This window comes from Cetorhinus maximus, chromosome 14, assembly GCF_964194155.1.
Source record: "Cetorhinus maximus chromosome 14, sCetMax3.hap1.1, whole genome shotgun sequence".
Taxonomy (NCBI): domain Eukaryota; kingdom Metazoa; phylum Chordata; class Chondrichthyes; order Lamniformes; family Cetorhinidae; genus Cetorhinus; species Cetorhinus maximus.
In genome coordinates, this window is record NC_135892.1 from 41,931,913 (window position 1) to 41,954,220 (window position 22,308).

At 43.5% G+C, this 22,308-nt stretch overlaps 1 protein-coding gene across 6 annotated transcripts in view; it reads right to left on the reverse strand.

Annotated features, from left to right (window-relative positions):
* snx9b (sorting nexin 9b) overlaps window positions 1-22,308 on the reverse strand; it is a 186,675-nt gene that overhangs the window by 49,149 nt on the left and 115,218 nt on the right. For all 6 annotated transcript variants that reach the window (XM_078556848.1, XM_078556846.1, XM_078556845.1 and 3 more), the window contains one exon: window positions 20,375-20,505. In XM_078556848.1, coding sequence (XP_078412974.1) covers window positions 20,375-20,505 — 131 coding nt within the window. The remainder of the gene's footprint in view (window positions 1-20,374; window positions 20,506-22,308) is intronic.

Sequence of the window (22,308 nt, forward strand, 5' to 3'; positions counted from 1 at the left end):
AGCATCATGTTTATTTCAATACACGGTACATTACAGATTGCACACATGCACCTTAGAGGGAACATCAATATGCATCTATCCTCACTGAAAGCCTCCCATTGCTCAGTTACTGTTTTACCTGCCAATCTTTGATTCCAATCCATCAGGGCCAGATCCCTTTGCAACTCACTGAAATTAACCCTTCTCCAGTTGAGCATTTTTACATTTGATTTTTTTCCTGGTCCATTCCCACAATTAATTGAAATCTAACGGCTGTGATCAGAGTTTTCCAAATACACTGTGTCTTCTGCCAAAGGAAGATGACCACCAATACCAGTCTGCGCAATGATGTCATTGGCCAGAGATACAATGCCAGTCTTTAAAAAAAATTTCTGTCGAGATTTTCAAACCAAACAATTTATGTCCAAAAACTATAAATGTATTCACATCTCTTAGAAACTGAATTTATAGATTCCACTTTTAATAAATCTCTGTTATATTAGGTTCTTTACCATCTAGTTATATATGAACTTTCCGGATAACCTAGAGTTAAGACAAACAACATAATATGCTGAATCTGAGAATTGTACATTAAATGTCTGAAGGCTTTCAAATTGATCTACAAGCGTTTTTGAATTGTTTCATATGAAAGCACCTTAATACTTTAATATTTAGAAAATGATGAGATTACATCGAGATTTCCTACTTTATGGATGACCGCTATTGTTTTAATCTAAAAACACACTACATTCATTTATTTTTCATTACAAATAAAAACCTTAGGCTCATGAGTATATAAGGAACTGAAAAGTATAACTGATATGAATTCTGATCTCTGTTGCTTGCAATGATGTCACGGAGTAAAAAAGTACAACTCCACATGCACCCTTCCAAATATTCTCCCACTGAATTATGCTCCACTTGCCCCACTTCATTCACCAGAATGAGATCCAACACTACTTCCTTCTTTATTGGACTGAAACCATACCAATTAAAAAATTAATTGTGTGCTATAATACAGTGGTGGCCATAGAAAATTACTGGCTAACCAGAGGCAAAGGTATGGCAACACTATTTTAACCACATGTATTGATTTTTGCCTTATGCACAATTCAGGTTTTTATTCTTTCATGGGATGTGGGTGTTGCTGCCCATCATTTGTTGCCTAACCCTAAATGCCATTGAGACACCTTCTTGAACCACTGCAGTCCATCTGGTGCAGGTACACTCGCAGTGCTGCTGGGAAGGGAGTTCTAGGATTTTGATCCACCAACACTGAAGGAATAGTGATAAAGTTACAAGTCAGGATGGTGTGTGGCTTGGAGGAGAACTTGCAGGTGGCTGTGTTCCCATGCATCTATTGCCCTTGTCCTTCAAGATGGTAGAGGTCGCGTGTTTTGGAAGGTGCTGTTGAAGGTGCCATTGAGGGAGTCTTGATGAGTTGCTGCAGTGCATCTTGTATATAGTACATACTGCTACCACTGTATGTCAGTGGTGGCAGGAGTGAATGGTTAAGTTAGTGGACGGGGTCCCATCAAGTGACCTGTTTTGTCTTGGATGATGTCGAGCTTCGAGTGTTGTTGGAGTCACACACATGCAGGCAAATGTGGAGTATTCCATCACAGTCCTGACTTGTGCCTCATAAATGGTGGATAAGCTTTGGGGAGTCAAATGGTGAGTTACACTCCACAAAATTTCCTGACCTGTTCTTGTAGTCACAGTATTTATATAGCTGGTCTAGTTCAGTTTCTGGTTATTGGTATTCTTCAGTATGTCGATAGTGGGGATTCAGCAAAGGTAATGCCATTGAATGTTTGGGGGGGGGGGGGGGGTGTGTGGTTAGATTGTCTCTTTTTGGAGATGGTCATCACCTGGTACTCATGTGGGACAAATGTTACTTGCCTCTTATCAGCCCAAGCCTGAATGTTATCCAAGTCTTGCTACATATTGACACAGACTGTTTCAGTGTCTGAAGAGTTGCGGATGGTACTTGAACATTATGCAGCAGCCGTTGAGAGCTGCAGGGGATGGCTGTCCTCTGCTAGCTACCAGGCAAAATTCTAGTGAAAGCTTGTCCTCTGGGTGAAGAGGAGGAATCTGCAGAGATTTAAGGTCACTGAAAGATTCGCCCTGGCGATGCCAGTGGAAGGAATCACCGGAGTAAACCTCGTCGCTGGAAGACGATTCGGGAATTCACAGAAGACTGAGGGATAGGACCTTCGACACCACTGGACATTAGAACTCAGCAAAACGGCAAGAAGTGAATCCATTGGAAGTTTGTAGTGACTTTGGACTGTTTCCTGTAAAGACTGCAATTCTGCAGAGAGCGCACTGTAATATGTGGCGTGGTGTTATTGGTTGTTTTAAAACATGAATAAGGGTTATCTGTTTAGAGTTTTACTTGCTTACTGACTAATGTTTGGTTGATGTTGATTTTAGTTTGTTTGATGTTGATCTTAGTTTGTTTGATGTTGATCTTAGTTTGTTCGATGTTGATCTTAGTTTGTTCGATGTTGATCTTAGTTTGTTCGATACAATAAACTTCTTACAACTTGAAATCTTGTTGTATGATTCCTTTACGTTGGTCACTGGGAATTCAATTCTTTTTTTTCCAAAAATGTTATTGGCCTTTACAGGGATCATAACACAGTTAAATATAATTCATATATATTTTTCTTACAAACATCAACCATCATATGCAAAAGGTTACAATCTTCCTCTTTCAAAAAATCTTGCGATTCTGGCATGGGTTTATCATGCACAGCACAACTTGTAGTTTATTTATCCAGCAGTTGCACCAGTTCCTCAGAGTTCACCAGGATGATTGTGATGATTGTTATTTTGCACTTTGCACCAGAACCAGCTTACACTATCGAGAATGCGATGGATGTTGGTTGCCCTTATCTGATTTGCCCTGTTGGGGCTGCTGCCATTGGCTGGGCTTGCTTTACCTTGCTGGCCTGGAGTGGTTAATGGTCAAGCTGACCATAATGACTCTCTGCATACCATCTACATGTTCCATGGTGCTGAAAGCTGCAGTTTACACCCCAAGTAGACACCATTCTGGCAGACAAGTAACAAGAGAGTAAAACACACAAAAACAATGAAACAGTTCAAACTTTGTTTTTTGTCTTCCCATTTTGCCAACAAACACAAAGGTTAAGGTATATATCCATATGTATGCGAATGAACATCGAGATCATGTGTCGAACAATGGTGTCAATTACTCATTTTTAATTTTTTTGTATCAAAACGGAATTACGACTCGACAGAGCAGATAGGTTTCAACAAGAATCAGCTAAACTGCATTACAGAGAGCTTTTCAAGTGCTACAGGTTCAATCAGGACCCTCGTCACGAATCTCCACTACACAGATGGCCCGCCCTTAGGGCTTACTGGTTGGAGCCTCAATAGAACATCACGCAGCTCCTAATAGACATCAGGAGAGGCTACACCCTCAGTTACCACCCCTTTAGTTTTTTTCCTCCCCCTTTAGTTTTTTACAACTTCTATTAACAGGGAAATATTTGAACATCCAACAACATATACATATATATAAGTTCAGGTGATTAAGGATCAAGTCTCTGAGGTGCTCCCCTTATATGGCTAGAGCGGCGTAGCTCTATGACCTGAGGTTCCTCAATAGGGTTGACAGGAACTGCAGCATAAGATACATCCTCAGAACATGACAATTTAGGGTATGGCAACTCTACAGAGACATTGGGCATGTCTATTCTAGGTCGATCAGTCACCTCAGGAATTGACGGTTCGACGTTAATCACAGGTGGAATAGTTGCTTCTGAGAATGTCTCTCTGGCATGAACATGATCTATATGCTTACAGATGATTCTATCTCCCAACTTGTGTAATTGGAAAGATAATGGACCAGTCTCTGAGAATGGTTCCAGGAGCCCAACAGGGGTTTCACACAAATTTCACACAAATACCGTGTCATCTACAGTGAATGTGCAAGCTTTGCTGTGAATGTTGTGGTTCAATTTTTGATTACTCTGATTACACTCTACGTTCCCCCTCTAAATTTGGGAACACTAGGCGTAACAGTGTACATAGGCGGCATTTCATCAGTAGTTCAGACGGTGTTGAATGATAACTGATCATAAATTTCTGAAACTCTGTGCTGGTAAAAGCGGTGCCATTATCTGAAACAACAAGTTCAGGTAGGTCATATATGCTAAAACTGTGATGTAGCTTCTCTATAGTTGTGTTTGACGTTAGCAACTTGACTTCGTATACATCCATCAATTTGAAATGTGCAGCTACAATTAACAAGAACATGGTACCCAAGAATGGTCCAACATAAATCGATAAGTAATTGAACGCAGGGTCAACCAGGCTACTCCCACGGATGCAGGGGGGCTGGAACTGGCAACTTCTGTTGTTGCCGACAGTGGAGACAGTGCTTTACCAAGTTTTCAATATCTCCATCAATGCCTGGCCACCATAAATAGCTTCGTGCAAGCATTTTCAATTCTGATATGCCTGGAAGAGCACTATGGAGTTCTGTCAAGAGCAGCGCTCTGCCTTGTGGGGGGAACCACCACTCATAACCCCCACAACAAAATCCCGCCTTGGAAGCTCAACTCTACCTGCCTGACATGGAATGATCTCAATTCTTCAGATACAGGCAAGTATGGCCAACCTTTTAGGACACAGCCTCTGACTTTCGATAATATTGTATTTCTGTTCACCCAATTTCTAATTTGTTTCACACACACAGGTGAAGAATCTAAGAAATTCAATAATAGCTCTAATTCCTGCGGAACGGGAGTATGCACAATATTGTCTGGCAATGGGAGACGAGTGCATCTGCATTTGCGATGTGTAGGCCAGTACGGTACATAAAAGTATACTTGTACGCAGATAGTATCAGGGCCTATTGCTGTATCCTTGTGATGCTATTGGCAGGATGGCCTTGTCTTCACTGAATAAACATATTAATGGTTTATGGTCCGGCACAATGGTGAAATGGCAACCATGCAGGTACTGGTGGAATTTCTTCATCCCGAATAACACTGATAAACCTTTCTTTTCTAGCTGGGAATAGCCCTTCTCTGCTGTAGCGAGGGTTGTCGAGACATCACCAATGGGCCTTTCAGACCCATCTTCCATTTTATGGCATAACACAGCTCCCACTCCGTAGTGAGAGTTATCACGTTAATACCAGCTCTTTCGATGGCCTGACAATAGACATGATGAATGCAACAATTCTTTTACTTTCACGAAGGCTTCTTCCTATTGTGGCCCCCAAAGCCAGCGGTGGTTCTTTTTTAGTAACGAGTGTAATGGTGCCAACACAGTTGATAGGTTTGGTAAAAAGTGGCTATAGTAGTTGATCATGCCCAGGAATGACTTGAGTTCTGTTACATTGGATGGTGATGCCCCATCTTATATTGCCTGAGCTTTGTCTTCTACCTGGTGCAGTCCCATGGCATCCATCCTGTGGCCTAGATAAGTCACTTCTGGTGCCTGATTTGTGTACTTTCCCTTCTTTAACCATACACCGGCTTCCTTGAACCTCCTGAGCACCTCCTCCAGGTTGGTCAAGTGTTCTGTCTTGGTTAACCCCGTGATGAGGACATCATCTAGATATACAATTGCTTGTGGGAGTCCTTGCAAAAGGCTCTCCATTATTCTCTGGAAGATAGTGCACGCCGATGAGATCCTGAAGGGTAGACGGGTATACTGATAGAGACCCTCGTGTGTGTTAATGATTACATACTCCCTTGATGTGCTATCGAGCTCTAGTTGCTGGTAAGCATGGCTCATGTCCAATTTTGTATAGGATTTGCCTCTAGACAATTTGGCACATCTATCCTTGGGATAGGGTACTTGTCTAGATTGGCTGCCTTACTTACGGTCAATTTATTATCGTATGTTGTGGTCGGGCTAAACCACTGGAACTATGGGCGCACCCCATTCAAATTTTTTATTTGATCATGGGGTGTGGATGTCGCTGGTTAAGCCAGTATTTATTGCTTATCCCTAACTGTCCTTGTTCAGAGCGAATTTAAGAGTCAACCACATTGCTGTGGGTTTGGAGTCACATGTAGGCCAGACCAGGTAATGATGACAGGTTTCCTTCCTTGAAGGACATTAGTGAACCAGATGGGTTTTTACAACAATTGGCAATGGTTTCCTGATCATTAGACTTTTAATTCCAGGTTTTTATTGAATTCAAATTCCAGCGTCTGCTAAGTTGGGATTTGAACCCACGTCCCCAGAGCATTACTCTGGGTCTAGCAACAATACCACTACACCACCGCCTCCCACCTTGACAATGCCCACCTTTTTTAACCAGCACAGCTCCTTATCAACCTTTTCTTTCAATATATAAGGCACAGATCTTGCCTTAAAGAAGGGGTGTCGCCTGTGGCTCCACATGTATCTTGGCCTGCATGCCTTTTAACTTCCCTTGTTCATCCCGAAAAACCATGTTGTATTTTCTTAGAAGTTCTGGAACTCCATCAGATTTGAGGTGAAATATCTCAGACCAGTCGAGCTTGATCTTCTGAAGCCACGGTGGGCAGTAGGTTCCTGCCCAACAAGAAGTACGGCGCCATGTTGTGTGTGTTGCAAAGCCTGCAAGTCTCTAGTAGCACTTTCCATGGCGATGGAGGTTCCTAGGACGCGCTTAAAATCGATGTCGATCTCGGCAAGTAAACAGCACTGTATGGCATCGTCCTTAACTCCACAAACTAATCGGTCCCGCAGCATATCATTTAATGTTGCAATGTTCTGTTAACTGCTCAAGGTTCGCTACATAGTTTGCAATGGATTCTCCCGGGGCCCTAACTTTGGAATTAACTTTAAAATGCTGTATTGTGATGGAATACTCCCCACTTGCCTGGATGAGCGCAGCTCCCACAACACTCAAGAAGCTGGACACATTTCAGGACAAAGCAGTCCGCTTGATTGGCACCACATCCACAAACATTCACTCCCTCCACCACCAACGCACAGTAGCAGCAGTGTGTACCATCTACAAGATGCACTGCAGGAATTCACCAAGGCTCCTTAGACAGCACCTTCCAAACCCACGAACACTATCACCAGAAGGACAAGGGCAGCAGATAGATGGGAACACCACCAAGTCACTCACCATCCTTACTTGGAAATATATCTCTGTTCCTTCACTGTCGCTGGGTAAAAATCCTGGAACTGCCTTCCTAACAGCACTGTTGGTGTACCTACACCACATGGACTGCAGCGGTTCAAGGCGGCAGCTCACCACCACCTTCCCAAGGGCAACTAGGGTTGGGCAATAAATGCTGGCCCAGCCAGCGAAGCCCACATCCTGTGAATGAATTTTTTAAAAATTATTATGGATGGCTCCGGCTGGAAGTGTGTTTTCACGAGATCCACTAACTCATTATAGAACTTAGAATTGGGTGTGCTCGGGGCCGTCAGGTTGCGAATGAGATTGTATGTCTTACCGCCACATACACTCAAAACAGTAGCTTTCTGCTTTTCCTCCATGGTAATTTTGTTTGCTACAAAATAAAATCCGAGGTGCTCTACATACAGGCTCCAGTCTTCCATAGTCGCATCATATGGATCGATTCTGTCGAAGAGTGGCATGACTGGTGAGTAGTCTTTTTTTTCCTTAAAATTCGATGTACTCACAGTAACAGGGCAAGGCGCAGAGTTGGAGCCAATTTTCTTCTCGTTGCTACATGTAATGACTCGACAGAGCGGACAGGTTTCAACAAGAAACAGCTAAACTTTATTGCAGAGAGTTTTTCAGGTGTTACACGGTCAATCAGGACTCACACCAGGAAGGCTCCCCACACACCGCACCCCCCCCACCCGCCCCCAACCCCCCCACCCCCACCCCTCCGCTGGATTGCCCGCTCTTAGTGCTCACTGGTCTGAGCCTCAACAGAGCATGTGACCCCTGATAGACAGTAGGAGAGGCTATAACCTCAGTTACCACATAAACATTTCTGGATTCCAAATTAGCCATTATGGATGGTGACCAAGGTGTTGAACAACACTGGTGAAACAGAAATAAAAGCAGCAAGTGTTGTTAGTCAGCTGGCCAGGCAGCATTTGTGGAGCGAAAGAAAGTTAATGTTTCAGGTCAATGACCTAACAATGATCGGAACCAACAGACATTATGAGCTCATCTGATGAAGGATCATTGACCTGAAATGTTAACTTTGTTTCTCTCCACAGATGCTGCCTGACCTGCTGAGTTTTTCCAGCATGTTCTATTTTTATTTCAGATTTCCAGAATTTACAGTATTTTGTTTGCACTGGTAAAACAGAACCCAGTCTCCATGGTTCACAGAACCAATAGAAGCTTCTTTAGCAAACCTGAAAAGGCAATTATTTGAATGGGAAATGCACAAAAAAAAAATGCCTCTGTATGGAAGTAAAGAAATCTCTTACTCAGGATATGGGAGATACTAAGGTAAAGTGGCTAAAAGCAAGCAGCAAAAAAAAATGCACTTATACTTGCAGTAGAAGTTTAGTCCCCACATCAGGAAAGTATTATCAGTTGTAAAAATAAAATCCCAAGCAAGTCTTTTAATTTTCACATGGTATCAAGGAACACTAAAATCCTGTTTAATTGAACATAATTTTAGTAGGCTTGAAATATAATTTAATTGGGAAAAAGTGTACTGACTTTTGTTGACACATTGGCCTGGATTTTTTGCAACAACAGAGAGCTTCTCTGTCACTGTGAAAATGGCGGAAGAGGCTGAAATCCTTAGGTCCAGCCCCTACCATTTTAGCAGGGGCAGGAATGGGCCCGAGTTGGCATTTGCACGTGCAAATTTTGTGGAGGTGGCTGCCCATATAAACCAGCAGCTGTCTCCATTCATGTCTAATTTTGGTGACCCAGGTGTGTGAAACATGACATGCGCAGGTTAGACCTGGTAGGAGTAAGTCTGGAACTTTGTGAAGTCCTTTGAAGAAGTAGGGTATGGTCCTGGGACACCTTTGGAGGAGGTCAGATGCCCCTTTATGCCCCTTGGGAGAGTTCAAAGTAAGCATGAGTGCGTGTAAGAAGTGCATAAAAACTCATTAACTGTCAAGCTCATTGGAACTGTCCAAAGTGTCAAAGTGAACTGTCAAAAGCAACTGTCAGGGCATTTAACACTCCTGTCCTTCAAATCTTTGAAAAAAATGTCTGCAGTGTTAAAAAAAACACTGCTTGCTACTTCATTTTGTCTGTTGACACAAGCCTAAGGGCTACTATTACTGGATTAGTGCTACATGACTGATTTCACAACCTTCCATCATCACAGTAGGGTGCCTTCCATTTCAGTTTGATTGACATCTCCAAGCAGTTATAAATTCTTTGGAATTCATAGTCCCAATTCAATCTTTGCTTTTATTAAGGGATTAAACAAGTTGAAGGTAAATGTGGTGAAGGAGTTTTATGAATAAGAGTGTTTTTTTTTAAATTCTGTAATAGATACTTTGAACTTTATTTCACCTCAGCATGGATCCTGAGGTGTGCCCATGGCAGATACTGGCGTGAGTTGACACGGTAGGTGCTAGGGCAAAGGATGATGGATGGGGAGCAAGGGTTGGCATAATTTGCAACTAAGTTGGCATGGGGCTGGGTAGAGGGGCATTTGTTGCCATGGTAGAAGGAATGAGGTGGCATGATTGGCATTGGGAGTGTGTGGGTATGGGTTAGGAGGTGTGAGGAATGAGGGCTGGAGGGTTGTTCTTGGTTTTGTTTTCTTTCAAAATCTTGGACACAGAGGTAGGCCTTCCGTCCAGCCCGCATCTGTACCCAGCAGCTGCCATACTCATTCTGTGGGCAGCAGTCCCAACTTCCTGAGAACTCCACCATCCCGAAAAAAAAAGCCCAAACTCCAGGACAATATTTCCTGGGTCGGGTTTGCAGAGCTGGGAGTTGTCCCAACTCTGTACGCCCGACCCAGGAGCAAAAATCCAGGCCATTATGTCAATTACGGGCAATGACACGTGGAGTTCTTAAATATTGTGTCTTAGGGTTCATTTACATTAGCTGGTAGGAATAGCTACAGTTAAGGTCTCAGATAGACAAACCATATTTATAACTACTTGGTCCCTGCTTGCCTACAGCTTTAACTGTTATATTTAGGAGACTGCTCTACGCTTGCCTGGCTACACAGCAACTAAAAGTTAGAAATTTAAATGCTTAGAGAGTAGGCAGGGGGATAGAATCACTAAGTTATAAATATTTAAGTTGAGGAACAAAAGTGCAGGTACAGTAGTATAGTCGTTATAACATTACAGCTACACTCATTACAGGCAAGGGGAGAGTATTCCATCACACTCCCAACTTCTGCCTTTTGATGGTGGACAGGCTTTGGGGAGTCAGGAAATAAGTTACTCACCACAGAATCCCCAGCCTCTGACCTGCTCTTATAGCTACAGTATTTATATAGCTGGTCCAGTTCAGTTTCTGGTCAATGGTAACCCCTTAGCATGTTGATTGTGGAGAATTCAGTGATGGTACTGCCATTGAATGTCAAGGGTAAATGGTTGGATTCTATCTTGTTGGAGATGGTCATTGCCTCGCCACTTGTGTGGTGCGAATGTTACTCGCCACTTAACAGCCCAAGTCTGAACATTGTCCAGGTCTTGTTGCATATAGGAACAAGGTACTTCAGTATCTCAGGAGTCACAAATGGTGCTGAACATTGTGCAACCATCAGCGAACATCCCTGCTCTGACCTTATGATGGAGAGAAAGTCATTGATGAAGCAGCTGAAAGCGGTTGGGCCTAGGACACTATCCTGAGGAACTCCTGCAGTGATGTCCTGCGACTGAGACAATAGACCTTCAACAAGCACAGCCAGTTTCCTTTTATGCTAGGTATGACTCCAACCAATGCAGAGTTTTCCCCTTGATTCCCACTAACTCCAGTTTTGCTAGGGCTCCTTCATGCCACACTGGTCAAGTGCTGCCTTGATGTCAAGGACAGTCAGTCTCACCTTACCTCTTGAATTCAGCTCTTTTGTCCATGTTGGAACCAAGGCTGCAATGTCAGGAGCTGAGTGGCCCTGGCAGAACCCAAACTGAGCGTCAATCAGCAGATTATTGCTGAGTAAGTGCCGCTTGATAGCACGGTTGATGCCCTCTTTCATCACTTTACTGATGATCGAGAGTAGACTGATGGGGCAGTAATTTGCCACGTTAGATTTGTCCTGCTTTTTGTGGACAGGATAAACCCGGGCAATTTTCCACATTGCCACGGTTGATGCTAGTGCTGCAGCTGTACTGGAACAGCTTGGTCAAGGGTGCAGCTAGTTCTGGAGCACAAGTCTTCAGTTCTATTGCTGGAATGTTGTCAGGGCCCATAGTCTTTGCAGTATCCAATGCCTTCAGCCATTTCTTGATATCACGTTGAGTGAATCAAATTTTTTTAAATTCATGTTCATGGGATGTGGGTGTCGCTGGCTAGGCCAGCATTTATTGCTCATCCCTAATTGCCCTTGTTGAGAGGGCATTTAAGTGTCAACCACATTGCTGTAGTTCTGGAGTCACATATAGGCCAGACCAGGTAAGGACAGCAGGTTTCTTTCCCTAAAGGACATTAGTGACCCAGATGGGTTTTTACGACAATTGGTTTCATAGTTATCATCAAACTTTTATTTCCAGATTTTTTTTTTTTAAATATACTGAATTCAAATTTCACCATCTGCTGTTGATTCGAACCTGGATCCCCAAAGCATTAACCTGGGTCTCTGGAATACTAGTCCAGGGACAATACCACTATGCTAATGCCTCCCCATAATTGGCTGAAGGCTGGCATCTGTCATGTTGGGGACCTCTGGAGGAGGCCCAGATGGATCATCCACTCGGTACATCTGGCTGAAGATTGCAGCAAATACTCCATGTTGTCTTTTGCACTGATGTACTGGGCTCCCCATCATTGAGGATGGGGATATTTGTGGAGCCACTTCCTCCAGTGAGTTTGTCCACACCATTCACAACTGGATATGGCAGGATTGCAGAGCTTAGATCTGATCTGTTGGTTGTGGGAATGCTTAGCTCTGTCTATCACATGCTGCTCCAACTGTTTGGCATGCAAGCAGTTCTGTGTTATGGGTACAACAGGTTGTCACCTCATTTTTAAGTGTGCCTGATACTGCCCTTGGCATGCCTTCCCGCACGCTTCACTGAAGCAGGGTTGATCCCCTGGTAATAGTACAGTGGGGCTCATGCGGGCCATGAGGTTACAGATTGTGGTCGAGTACAATTCTGCTGCTGCTGATGACCCAAAGTGCCTCATGGATGCCGAGTTATCAATTTCCAGATCTGTTCAGAATCTATCCCATTTAGCATGGTGGTAATGCCACACAACACATTGCAGTGTATCCTCAACACGAAAACGGGATTTCGTCTCCACAAGGACTGTGCAGTCACTCCTATTAATACTGTCATGGACAGATGCATCTGCGTAGGCAGGTTGATGAGGATGAGGTCAAGTATGTTTTCCCCTCTTGTTGGTTCCCTCACCACCTGCTGCTGATCCAGTCTAACAGCTATGTCCTTCAGGACTTGGCAGCTCGGTGCTACATAGCCACGCTTCATGACGGACATTGAAGTCCCCCACCATTCTGCACCCTTGCCACCCTTAGTACTTCCTTCAAGTGGTGTTCAACATGAAGGAGTACTGATTCATCAGCTGAGGGGGGCGCGGTCGGTGTAATCAGCAGGAGGCTTCTTTGCCCATGTTTGATCTGATGCCATGAGGCTTCATGGGGTCCAGAGTCGATGTTGAGAACTCACAGGGTAACTCCCTCTTGGTTGCATACCACTTGCCACCCCACATCTGGTGGGTCTGTCCAGTCAGTGGGTCAGGACATACCCAGGGACATTGCCTGTCAGCTATGATTCCATGAGTATGATTATGTCAGGCTTGACTAGTCTGTGGGTCAGTTCTCCCAAGCCTCCATATGTTAGTAAGGAGGATTTTGCAGGGTTGACAGGGTTGGGTTTGGCATTGTCATTTCTGGTGCCTAAATCAATGCTGGGTGATCTGTCCAGTTTCATTCCTTTTTGTAGACTTTGTAGCCGTTTGATACAACTGAGTGGCTTGTCAGGCCAGTTCAGAGGGCATTTAAAAGTTAATCACATAGCTGTAGATCTTGATTCACATGTAGGCCAAACCAGGTAGGGATGGCAAATTTCTTTCCCTAAAGGACATTAATGAACCAGATGGGTTTTTACAACAATTAACTTTGGTTTTATGGTCATTATTATCAAGACTAGCTTTTTACTTCAGATTTATTAACTGAATTTAAATTCCGCCAGTTGCTGTGGTGGTGTTTGAACCCGTGTCCTCACAGCCTCTGGATTACTAGTCTGTTGACATTATCACTATGCCTTACGATACAGATGAATTTGAGGGAGAAGGGCACAGATGGTTACGATGGTAGATATATTTGAGAAAAGTTGAGAGGAGGCTCCGGTGGGCATAGAGATCACCATGGACTTGTTGGGCTGCATGTCTGTTTCTATGCTTTATAATCCTATGTAATACTATTTAATCAGCTTTGCCAGGCATGATCTACACTTTACAAATTCACGCTCGTGCTCTCTGCTCAGCTTATAATTTAAGGTACTTAGTCATCCTATCCTCAGTTATATATCGCACTAATTTCCTGACAAGATGCGAGGACAACTGGCCTATAATTCCCCGGTTTCTCTCTCCCACCTTTAAGTGACATGCACAATTTTTCAATCCAAAAGGACAGCTCCAAATTGGGAAAACTTTGTAGGATTATAGTCAGGGCACCTGCAATGTTCTCACATACTTCCTTATAACCTCTGGGATGGAACCATCTGGTCCTGGGGATTTGTTACTCTTAAGTGCCATTATTTTCTTAAATACTGTTATTTCGCTGATACTAATTTTGGTAACTTCCTGTCCCTGACACAATATTAGTTTCCTTGAGATGTCTAGCATCCTAACCTCTATCTCTACTGTGAATGCTGACGCAAAGTAATTATTCAACATGTCTTCCATTTCCTAATTTTCATTGACAATATCATGGTTAACAGTTTCAATTGGCCCACATTGCTCCCAACCACCCTGTATTTCTTAATGTAATTGTAAACATATATTTATTTTTCTACCCCTTGCTAAGTTATTTTGCAGCTCTAACTATTTTGTTACCCTTTGCTGCTCTTTCTTTCTTTCCTAGTTGTCAGGATGTCATTTTTTTAGCATTTTTATATACTTTTTCTTTTGGCTTTTTGCTGTCTCTTATTTTAGTTATCCACAATTGTCTTTTTGGCAAGTAGAGCTCTTGCCCCATAGGGTTCTTGAATTACATATTCTTTTTGAACACTGATTGTGTTGTTTTACCCATGAACAGCTTGCTCAGTTTATTGTGTACAGTGTTAGTCTCATTCCATTGAGGTCAGTCTTACCTTAATATAGAATATTCTTTGGCAGTCTTCTCTTTTCTGCTGACATCTGCCTTCAGTTCATCTACATAGACTGCCTTCTTACATACTAGAGCTAATGGAAGTTCAGCCTTGCCCACATGAGATTCAAGACAGAAGAACAGCAAATCTTCATCAGAGTTAATTTATGCCAATGATACCTCTCTAGCAGTCCATAACATGGAACACCTTTAGCAGTAAATGTACAGACTCCCTCACACCTGTAAAGTTTGGTTTCAGCATCAGGAAAACAAAGGTCATGGTCCAGGGTGTTGCCATGCCACCATCAATCAGCATTGACAATGTGATGCTAGAGGCAGTTGAAAACTTCACATATCTAGACCTCACAATCACCAGCAATCTGTCACTTGATGCGAATATCAATACACGCATCGCAAAAGCTTCGCTGTTTTGTCTAAGCTGAGTAAGAGGGTGTGGAACAACAGCAACCTGACAAGAGCACACCAAACCGAGTCTACCAAGCCTACGCTCAGTGCTTTCCTTTACAGCGGTGTGACCTAGGCAAGATATGCTAGGTAGGAAAAAAAGGCTGAACAGTTTTCCACCTTCAACATCTCAGATGTATCCTCAGCGTCTCTTGGTAGGGCAGTGTCACCAACTCAGGAGTCCCGGAGCATGCTAATTCCACTGGCATACACTCATTGCTATGTCAATGATGTTTGCAATGGCTTGACCATGTTCATTGGATGGGATGGCAGCAGTATATTGGAAGATCTTCTGTATGGAGAAATGGCCACTGGGTCACAGCCTGATGGACATCCACACCTCCTCTACAAGGGCACCTACAAGCAAGATATGATGATGGTGGACAGTGACACTGCCAGCTGGGAGATGTTGCTATCAGCAGTGACCTCTGGAGGCTGAGTGTTTGGAAGGATTGGAAGAGGCAAGCCAAAATGCAAAGCTCAGCTGGCCGAGGAGCCAGAGAGAACAGACCAGCGAATCCTGCACCTTCTCAGTCCATAGTCTTCCTCTGCAGCAAATGCGACAAAGACTGCCATGCCAGAGGGGGACTCCTGAGCAACACCAGATAATGTTGTTTAACAGAGTTGACCACCAAGATGCAAACTATCATCTCACGAGATGGAAGAACTCAAAGAGAACTCAAAACTCCAGTTGGAAGCTAACCAGTGTTTTACAAAGGATGCCACTTTCCTAGACCACTCTGTCAGCCACATGTTCACCTTCCTAATCTTTCTTTTTATTCATTTTCTTTTTATTCATTCACAGGATGCGGGCTTCGCTGGCTGGGCCAGCATTTATTGCCCAACCCTAGTTGCCCTTGAGAAGGTGGTGGTGAGCTGCCTGCTTGAACCGCTGCACTCCATGTGGTGTAGATACACCCACAGTGCTGTTAGGAAGGCAGTTCCAGGATTTTGACCCAGCAACAGCAAAGGAACGGCGATATATTTCCAAGTAAGGATGGTGAGTGACTTGGAGGGGAACTCCCACGTGGTGGTGTTCCCATCTATCTGCTGCCCTTGTCCTTCTAGGTGGTAGCGGTCGTGGGTTTGGAAGCTGTTGTCTAAGGAACCTTGGTGAATTCCTGCAGTGCATCTTGTAGATAGTACACACTGCTGCCACTTACTGCTTTGTCCTGGATGGTGTCAAGCTTGTTGAGTGTTGTGGGAGCTGCACTCATCCAGGCAAGTGGGGAGTATTCCATCACACTCCTGACTTGTGCCTTGTAGATGGTGGACAGGCTTTGGGGAGTCAGGGGGTGAGTTACTCGTCGCATGATTCCTAGCCTCTGACCTACTCTTGTAGCCACAGTATTTAAATGGCTAGTCCAGTTCAGTTTCTGGATGTTGATAGTGGGGGATTCAGTGATGGTAATGCCATTGAACATCAAGGGGCTATGGTTGGATTCTCTCTTTTGTTGGAGACGGTCATTACCTGCTATTTGTGTGGCGTGAATGTTACTTGCCACTTGTCAGCCCAAGCCTGGGTATTGTCCAGGTCTTGCTGCATTTGGACATGGACTGCTTCAGTATCTGAAGAGTCACAAATGGTGCTGAACATCCCCACTTCTGACCTTATGATGGAAGGAAGGTCATTGATGAAGCAGCTGAAGATGATTGGGCCTAGGACACTACCCTGAGGAACTCCTGCAGTGATGTCCTGGAGCTGAGATGACTGACCACCAACAACCACAATCATCTTCCTTTGTGCTAGGTATGACTCCAGCCTGCAGTGAAATTTCCCCCCGATTCCCATTGACTCCAGTTTTGCTAAGGCTCCTTGATGCCACACTTGGTCAAATGGTACCTTGATGTCAAGGGCAGTAACTCTCACTTCACCTCGAGAGTTCAGATCTTTGGTCCATGTTTGAACCAAGGTTGTAATGAGGTCAGGGGCTGATTGGCCCTGGCAGAACCCAAACTGGGCGTCAGTGAGCAGGTTATTGCTAAGCAAATGCCGCCTGAGAGCACTGCTGATGACCCCTTCCATTACTTTACTGACGATCGAGAGTAGACTGATGGGGCCGGGTTGGATTTGTCCTGCTTTGTTTGTACAGGACATACCTCCAAGTTCTGAAGCACAAGTCTTCAGTACTATTGCCGGAATATTGTCAGGGCCCATAGCCTTTGCAGTATCCAGTGCCTTTGGCTGATTCTTGATATCATGTGGAGTGTGATACTGGGGACCTACAGAGGAGGCCGAGATGGATCATCCACTAAGCACTTCTGGCTGAAGGTTGTTACGAATGCTTCAGCCTTATCTTTTGCACTGCTGTGCTGGGCACAACCATCACTGAGGATGGGGATATTTGTGGAGCCTCATCCACCAGTGAGTTGTTTAATTGTCCACCACCATTCACGACGGGATGTGGCAGGGCTGCTGAGCTTAGATCTGATCCGTTGGTTGTGGAATCGCTTAGCTCTGTCTAACATGAGGACTCGAAACGTCAACTTTGTTCTTCTCTGCCGATGCTGCCAGACCTGCTGAGTTTTTCCAGGTAATTCTGTTTTTGTTTTGGATTTCCATCATCTGCAGTTTTTTGTTTTTAACTTGATGCTAATGCTGTTTGTCATGCAAATAGTCCCGTGTTGTAGTTTCACCAGGTTGACACCTCATTTTTTAGGTATGCCTGGTACTGCTTCTGGCATGCCCTCCTGCACTCTTCATTGAACCAGGGTTGATCTCCTGGCTCAATGGTAATGGTAGAGTGTGGGATATCCCGGGCCATGAGGTTACAGATTGTGTTCAAGTACATTTCTGCTGCTGCTGATGGCCTCTTAGGTGCCCAGTCTTGAGTTGCTAGATCTGTTTGAAATCTATCCCATTTAGCACAGTGGTAGTGCCACACAACACGATGGAGGGTATTGTCAGTGTGAAGGCGGGACTTTGTCCCCACAATGACTATGCGGTGGTCACTCCTACTGATAGTGTCATGGACAGATGCAGGTTGATGAGGATGAGGTCAAGTATGTTTTTCCTCTTATTGATTCTCTCACCAACTGTCGCAGACCCAGTCTAGCATTTAGGGCTCGGCCAGCTCGGTCAGTAGTGGTGCTACCGAGCCATTCTGACATTGAAGTCCCCCACCCAGAGTACATTCTGCACCCTTGCCACCCTCAATGTTTCCCCCAAGTGATGTTCAACATGGAGGAGCACTGATTCATCAGCTGAAGGAGGGCTGTGGTAATCAGCAGGTTTCCTTGCCCACGTTTGACCTGATGCCATGAGACTTCATGGGGTCCAGAGTCAATATTGAGGAATCCCAAGGCAACTCCCTCCCGACTGTATACCACTGTGCCATCACCTTTGCTGGGTCTGTCCTGCCGGTGGGACAGGACATACCCAGGGATGATAATGGAGGAGTCTGGGACATTATCTATAAAGGTATGATTCTGTGAAGGTGACTGTGTCGGGCTGTTGCTTGACTAGTCTGTGAGACAGCTCTCCCAATTTTGGCACTAGCTCCCAGATGTTAGTCAGGATGACTTTGGAGGTTCGACAGGGCTGAGATTGCCATTGTCGTTTCTGATGCCTAGTGATTTTGTAGCGACTGAGAGACGGCCATTTCAGAGGACATTTAAGAGTGAACCACATTGCTGTGGGTCTGGAGTCACATGTAGGAAAGGACAGCAGGTTCCCTAAAGGACATTACAACATTGTTTTTACAACAATCAACATGGTCATGATCATCATTAGACTTTTAATTCCAGATTTTTGAATTCAAATTCCACCATCTGTCGTGGTAGAATTCGAACCCGGAGCATTACCCTGGGTCTCTGGATTATTGGTCCAGCAACAAACCACCACGCCACCACCTCCCCCATTTACCCAATGTCATTTTGCACAAGGCTCAGGTAATAATCCAGTAATTATAACCCTTGAAGTCCTGTTCTTTAACTTAGCTCCTAGTTCCGGGTACGTTCAAAACAGGGCCTCTTGCCTGCTCTTCCCTACATTGTTGGTCCCAACATGGATCATAATTGAATCCTCCTTCTTCCTCTTCAATAGCCATTCAAGCTGGTTCAAGATATCCCTCACCCTGGTACCAGGTCAGCAACAGACCGCATGGGACTCCCAATCCTGCTTACAAAGGATATTATCTGTCCCCTTAATTATCAAGTTCCGCACAACCACCACATTAAGCTTCCACTCCTCAGCTGTGGCTCAGCTGGTCACCTCTGAGTCACAAGGTTCTGGGTTCAAGTCCCACTCCGGGGCCTATGCACAAAAATTAAGGCTGACACTCCAGGGCAATACTGTGGATGTGCTGCACTGTCAGTGGTGCCATCTTCGGAAGAGACATTAAACCGAGGCCCTGTGTGTGTGTGTTCGGGTGGATGTAAAAGATCCCATTTTGGCAATATTTTGAAGAAGAGGAGGAGAGTGATTTTTCACATCACTCACACCCCCAACCCCACATTCCCAACCCATTCCTTCAGGCCCCATAATATCCTAACCCAGATTGCTGATTTTACTAGTCTGTAACATGCATCTTTTAATCCCAATAGCATGTATTCTTAAAACTCTACAGTATTACTGTAGAGCACAGCAATATGTTTGTTGGCATTCCTTTAATGGAGAAATGTAGGTAAATTACTTGAATTTGCATTGAAATTCCATGGAGCATATGAAAAAGTCACTAAGGGCCTTCAAAGAGATGACCATTTCAAATATACTACTAATTCAGACATCCATCTATTAATTCAGAGTGGGGGAATGTTTGCACAATTAATACACTATTTCATTCAGTTACTTTGTAGTCTCCAAATAGATCCTCTTACATTTCAGCGTGATGATGTTACTTACAAATGACAAAATGTAGAGCAAACTGTGCAGTGCTTTTTATTCACTAGGGTGTCAGGGTTGTCAACTTGCAATCTCAGATTTGATTTTAAAAATAACGTTGTAGATTATTTGAAATAGATTTATAGTCTTGAATTTAAGCATACACAATAGGAAAACTGAACACGATGAGCAATAGTTCACCAAATCGTACTAATTATGTTGAAGGTTGTAAAAGCTTTAGTCATTTATAATTGCTGCAGTTTATAACATTAGTTTTCATTATCCATTTCATTATTCACTAAAACAGTGTTGCATGGAGTAAAATTTGAATAATGGTACAAGGTGGAAATTGTATCTGGACAATTTAAAACATTATGCTATTAATAATTCTCACTTGAGTGTAAAACAAAACACAATGATGTGGGAATCAAGCACAAAAAAAAAATCTCCAAAATAGCTTTTCACCTCAATCCTCCAAAAGTGAGCGTAGGAGCAGGGTAATGACAGCAGCCATCTATTTGCACATGACAGCCATTGGGCTATTTAAAAAAAAACTGATTCTTATATTATTACAACTGCAAGATACTATGGCAAGAAGAGATGAACAGTTTTGGAATAATCCTTTAACAATTTTTAAAAATCTTTACTTCAACAAGATGCCATCTTCTCACTGCTAACGATTTAGTTGTGTAATTTTTCCTACCTTTTCATCCCGGTAAGTGATGAAGAGCTGAAAGACCTCACTGTTTGAAACGACAGGATGATGACACATTCTGTTCATCCAACCCTGCAACCTTTCCATTCTCATCTTGATAAATTCCTCTTCAAAGCGCCCTTTATCAGATTAAACCAGTTGAATAAGTCTCAATAATGTCAAATTTCAAAGCCAGATTCACAGTATAAATGTTCAGAAAATACAGACCAGTACTAAATGAGAGTCTAAATCCTCCCCAACACATGAATAGCATGCTGGATGAATGCAGTGATTATTTGGTAGAAATTTGGTAGAAATAATATTTTATATTATTCTTCAGGTGAAACAATTCTACTTCAATGTATACTTATTTCAACAGAAATGAATCAATATTTCATACTCAGTATTGAACACTGTCCTCCAAACTCATTATTCCCATCACCTCAGACCTGCGGAACTCCAACTCCTGCGCCTTTGTTTCTTCCTATAGCCTCTTAGAATTTTAAAATTCAAGCTCAGCAAAACCTAATCACTCCAGAAATGGAGCAATGCTGAGGGAGTGCAGCACTGTCAAAGGTCTTGTCTTTCGGATGAGATGTTAAACTGAGTTCACACCCTCTTGGGTGGATCTAAAAGATCCCACAGCACTTGAAGAAAAGCAGAGGAATTTTTGTTTTAAGTGATTGCCTGAGCCTCAGATTACTTTTCTTGATTATAAATTTATCAGATCTTAACACCCTGTCAGATTTTGTCAGCTGATTGTAGGACTAATGAGGCCAAGTTTCTTTCCAACTACTGCAGCTGAGATCAGCTCAAATTCAAACCAATGATCTATACGGTTCAGTGCCACACTGTGCTTTACAAATTTTTCCCCAAAAAATCTGTAAGTTGAATTTTATACTTTAAATTTATACCAGGTTCAAGGAGGTGAATGGATGGAAACTGTGTGTCCTATCTAGCCATAATTATTCAGTATAGCAAAGAGGACACTATATTATGAACAGAACTGTGGTATGATCCCTATAGAGACCAATAAATTTTAAAAAGAGATAAATTTTCAAAAGACCGATGAAAAGAACCAAAGGGCAAGATTTCACATTTTAAGACTTTTACTGCAACAAGCCAACTAAAATCAACATAGGTTAAACATAAATTAAAAGGCAACTAATTAATACATCAAACTAAAAAAAGCTATTTTCGCATTAGCTAACACAACCCTTACGAAACCCTTTGATTGTGTGCTACGCTACTGGCAGATATGTAGCATTAAAGGAACAGTCCCACATCCAACAGAGGGCGCTGGTGAGAAGTAACTGAGGCATTCTGGGAGAAGTCACCGCAGCCACCTCGACTCAGGAGGGAATCGAGAAGGATTCTTGCACTCAACAGGAGGAAGAGCATCCAACACAGGGCGCTGGTGAGGAGTGACTGAAGCATTCTGGGAGATGTCACCGCAGCCACCGCGACTCAGGAGGGAATTGCGGACCACCCACTGTCAAAGAACGGAATAACCCTGAACATTACATTGCTGTAGTGTTTCCATCCCTCCCTCCTCCTCAAACCTAAAAAAAAGCGAGGAAGAGGCAGTGCCTTCAGGAGTGCACCAGACCTGTGAGGGACACTCTTCTGAAAGTGGATTTTAAAGAAAAAGCAGCTGATTGGTGAGTAAATCCTGGGAGCTGACTCGGAGGGAGGAGCACCAGAGCGGTGACCTCAGGGCACAGAGTAACTGAAGCCAAAACTGAAAAAGTGACATCACAGGAACGCTGTGACCTGATTGGTTGGTAGGAAATCTGCACCAAATTTGAAAAAAATAAACTGCAAAGCTAATTAATAAATTAATTATCTAAGTCGAGATGGCTGGGCAGGTGATGTGCTGTAGCTGTATGATATGGAAGCTGGCAGATCCCATTGCGAGCCGCAGTGACCACATCTGTAGCAAG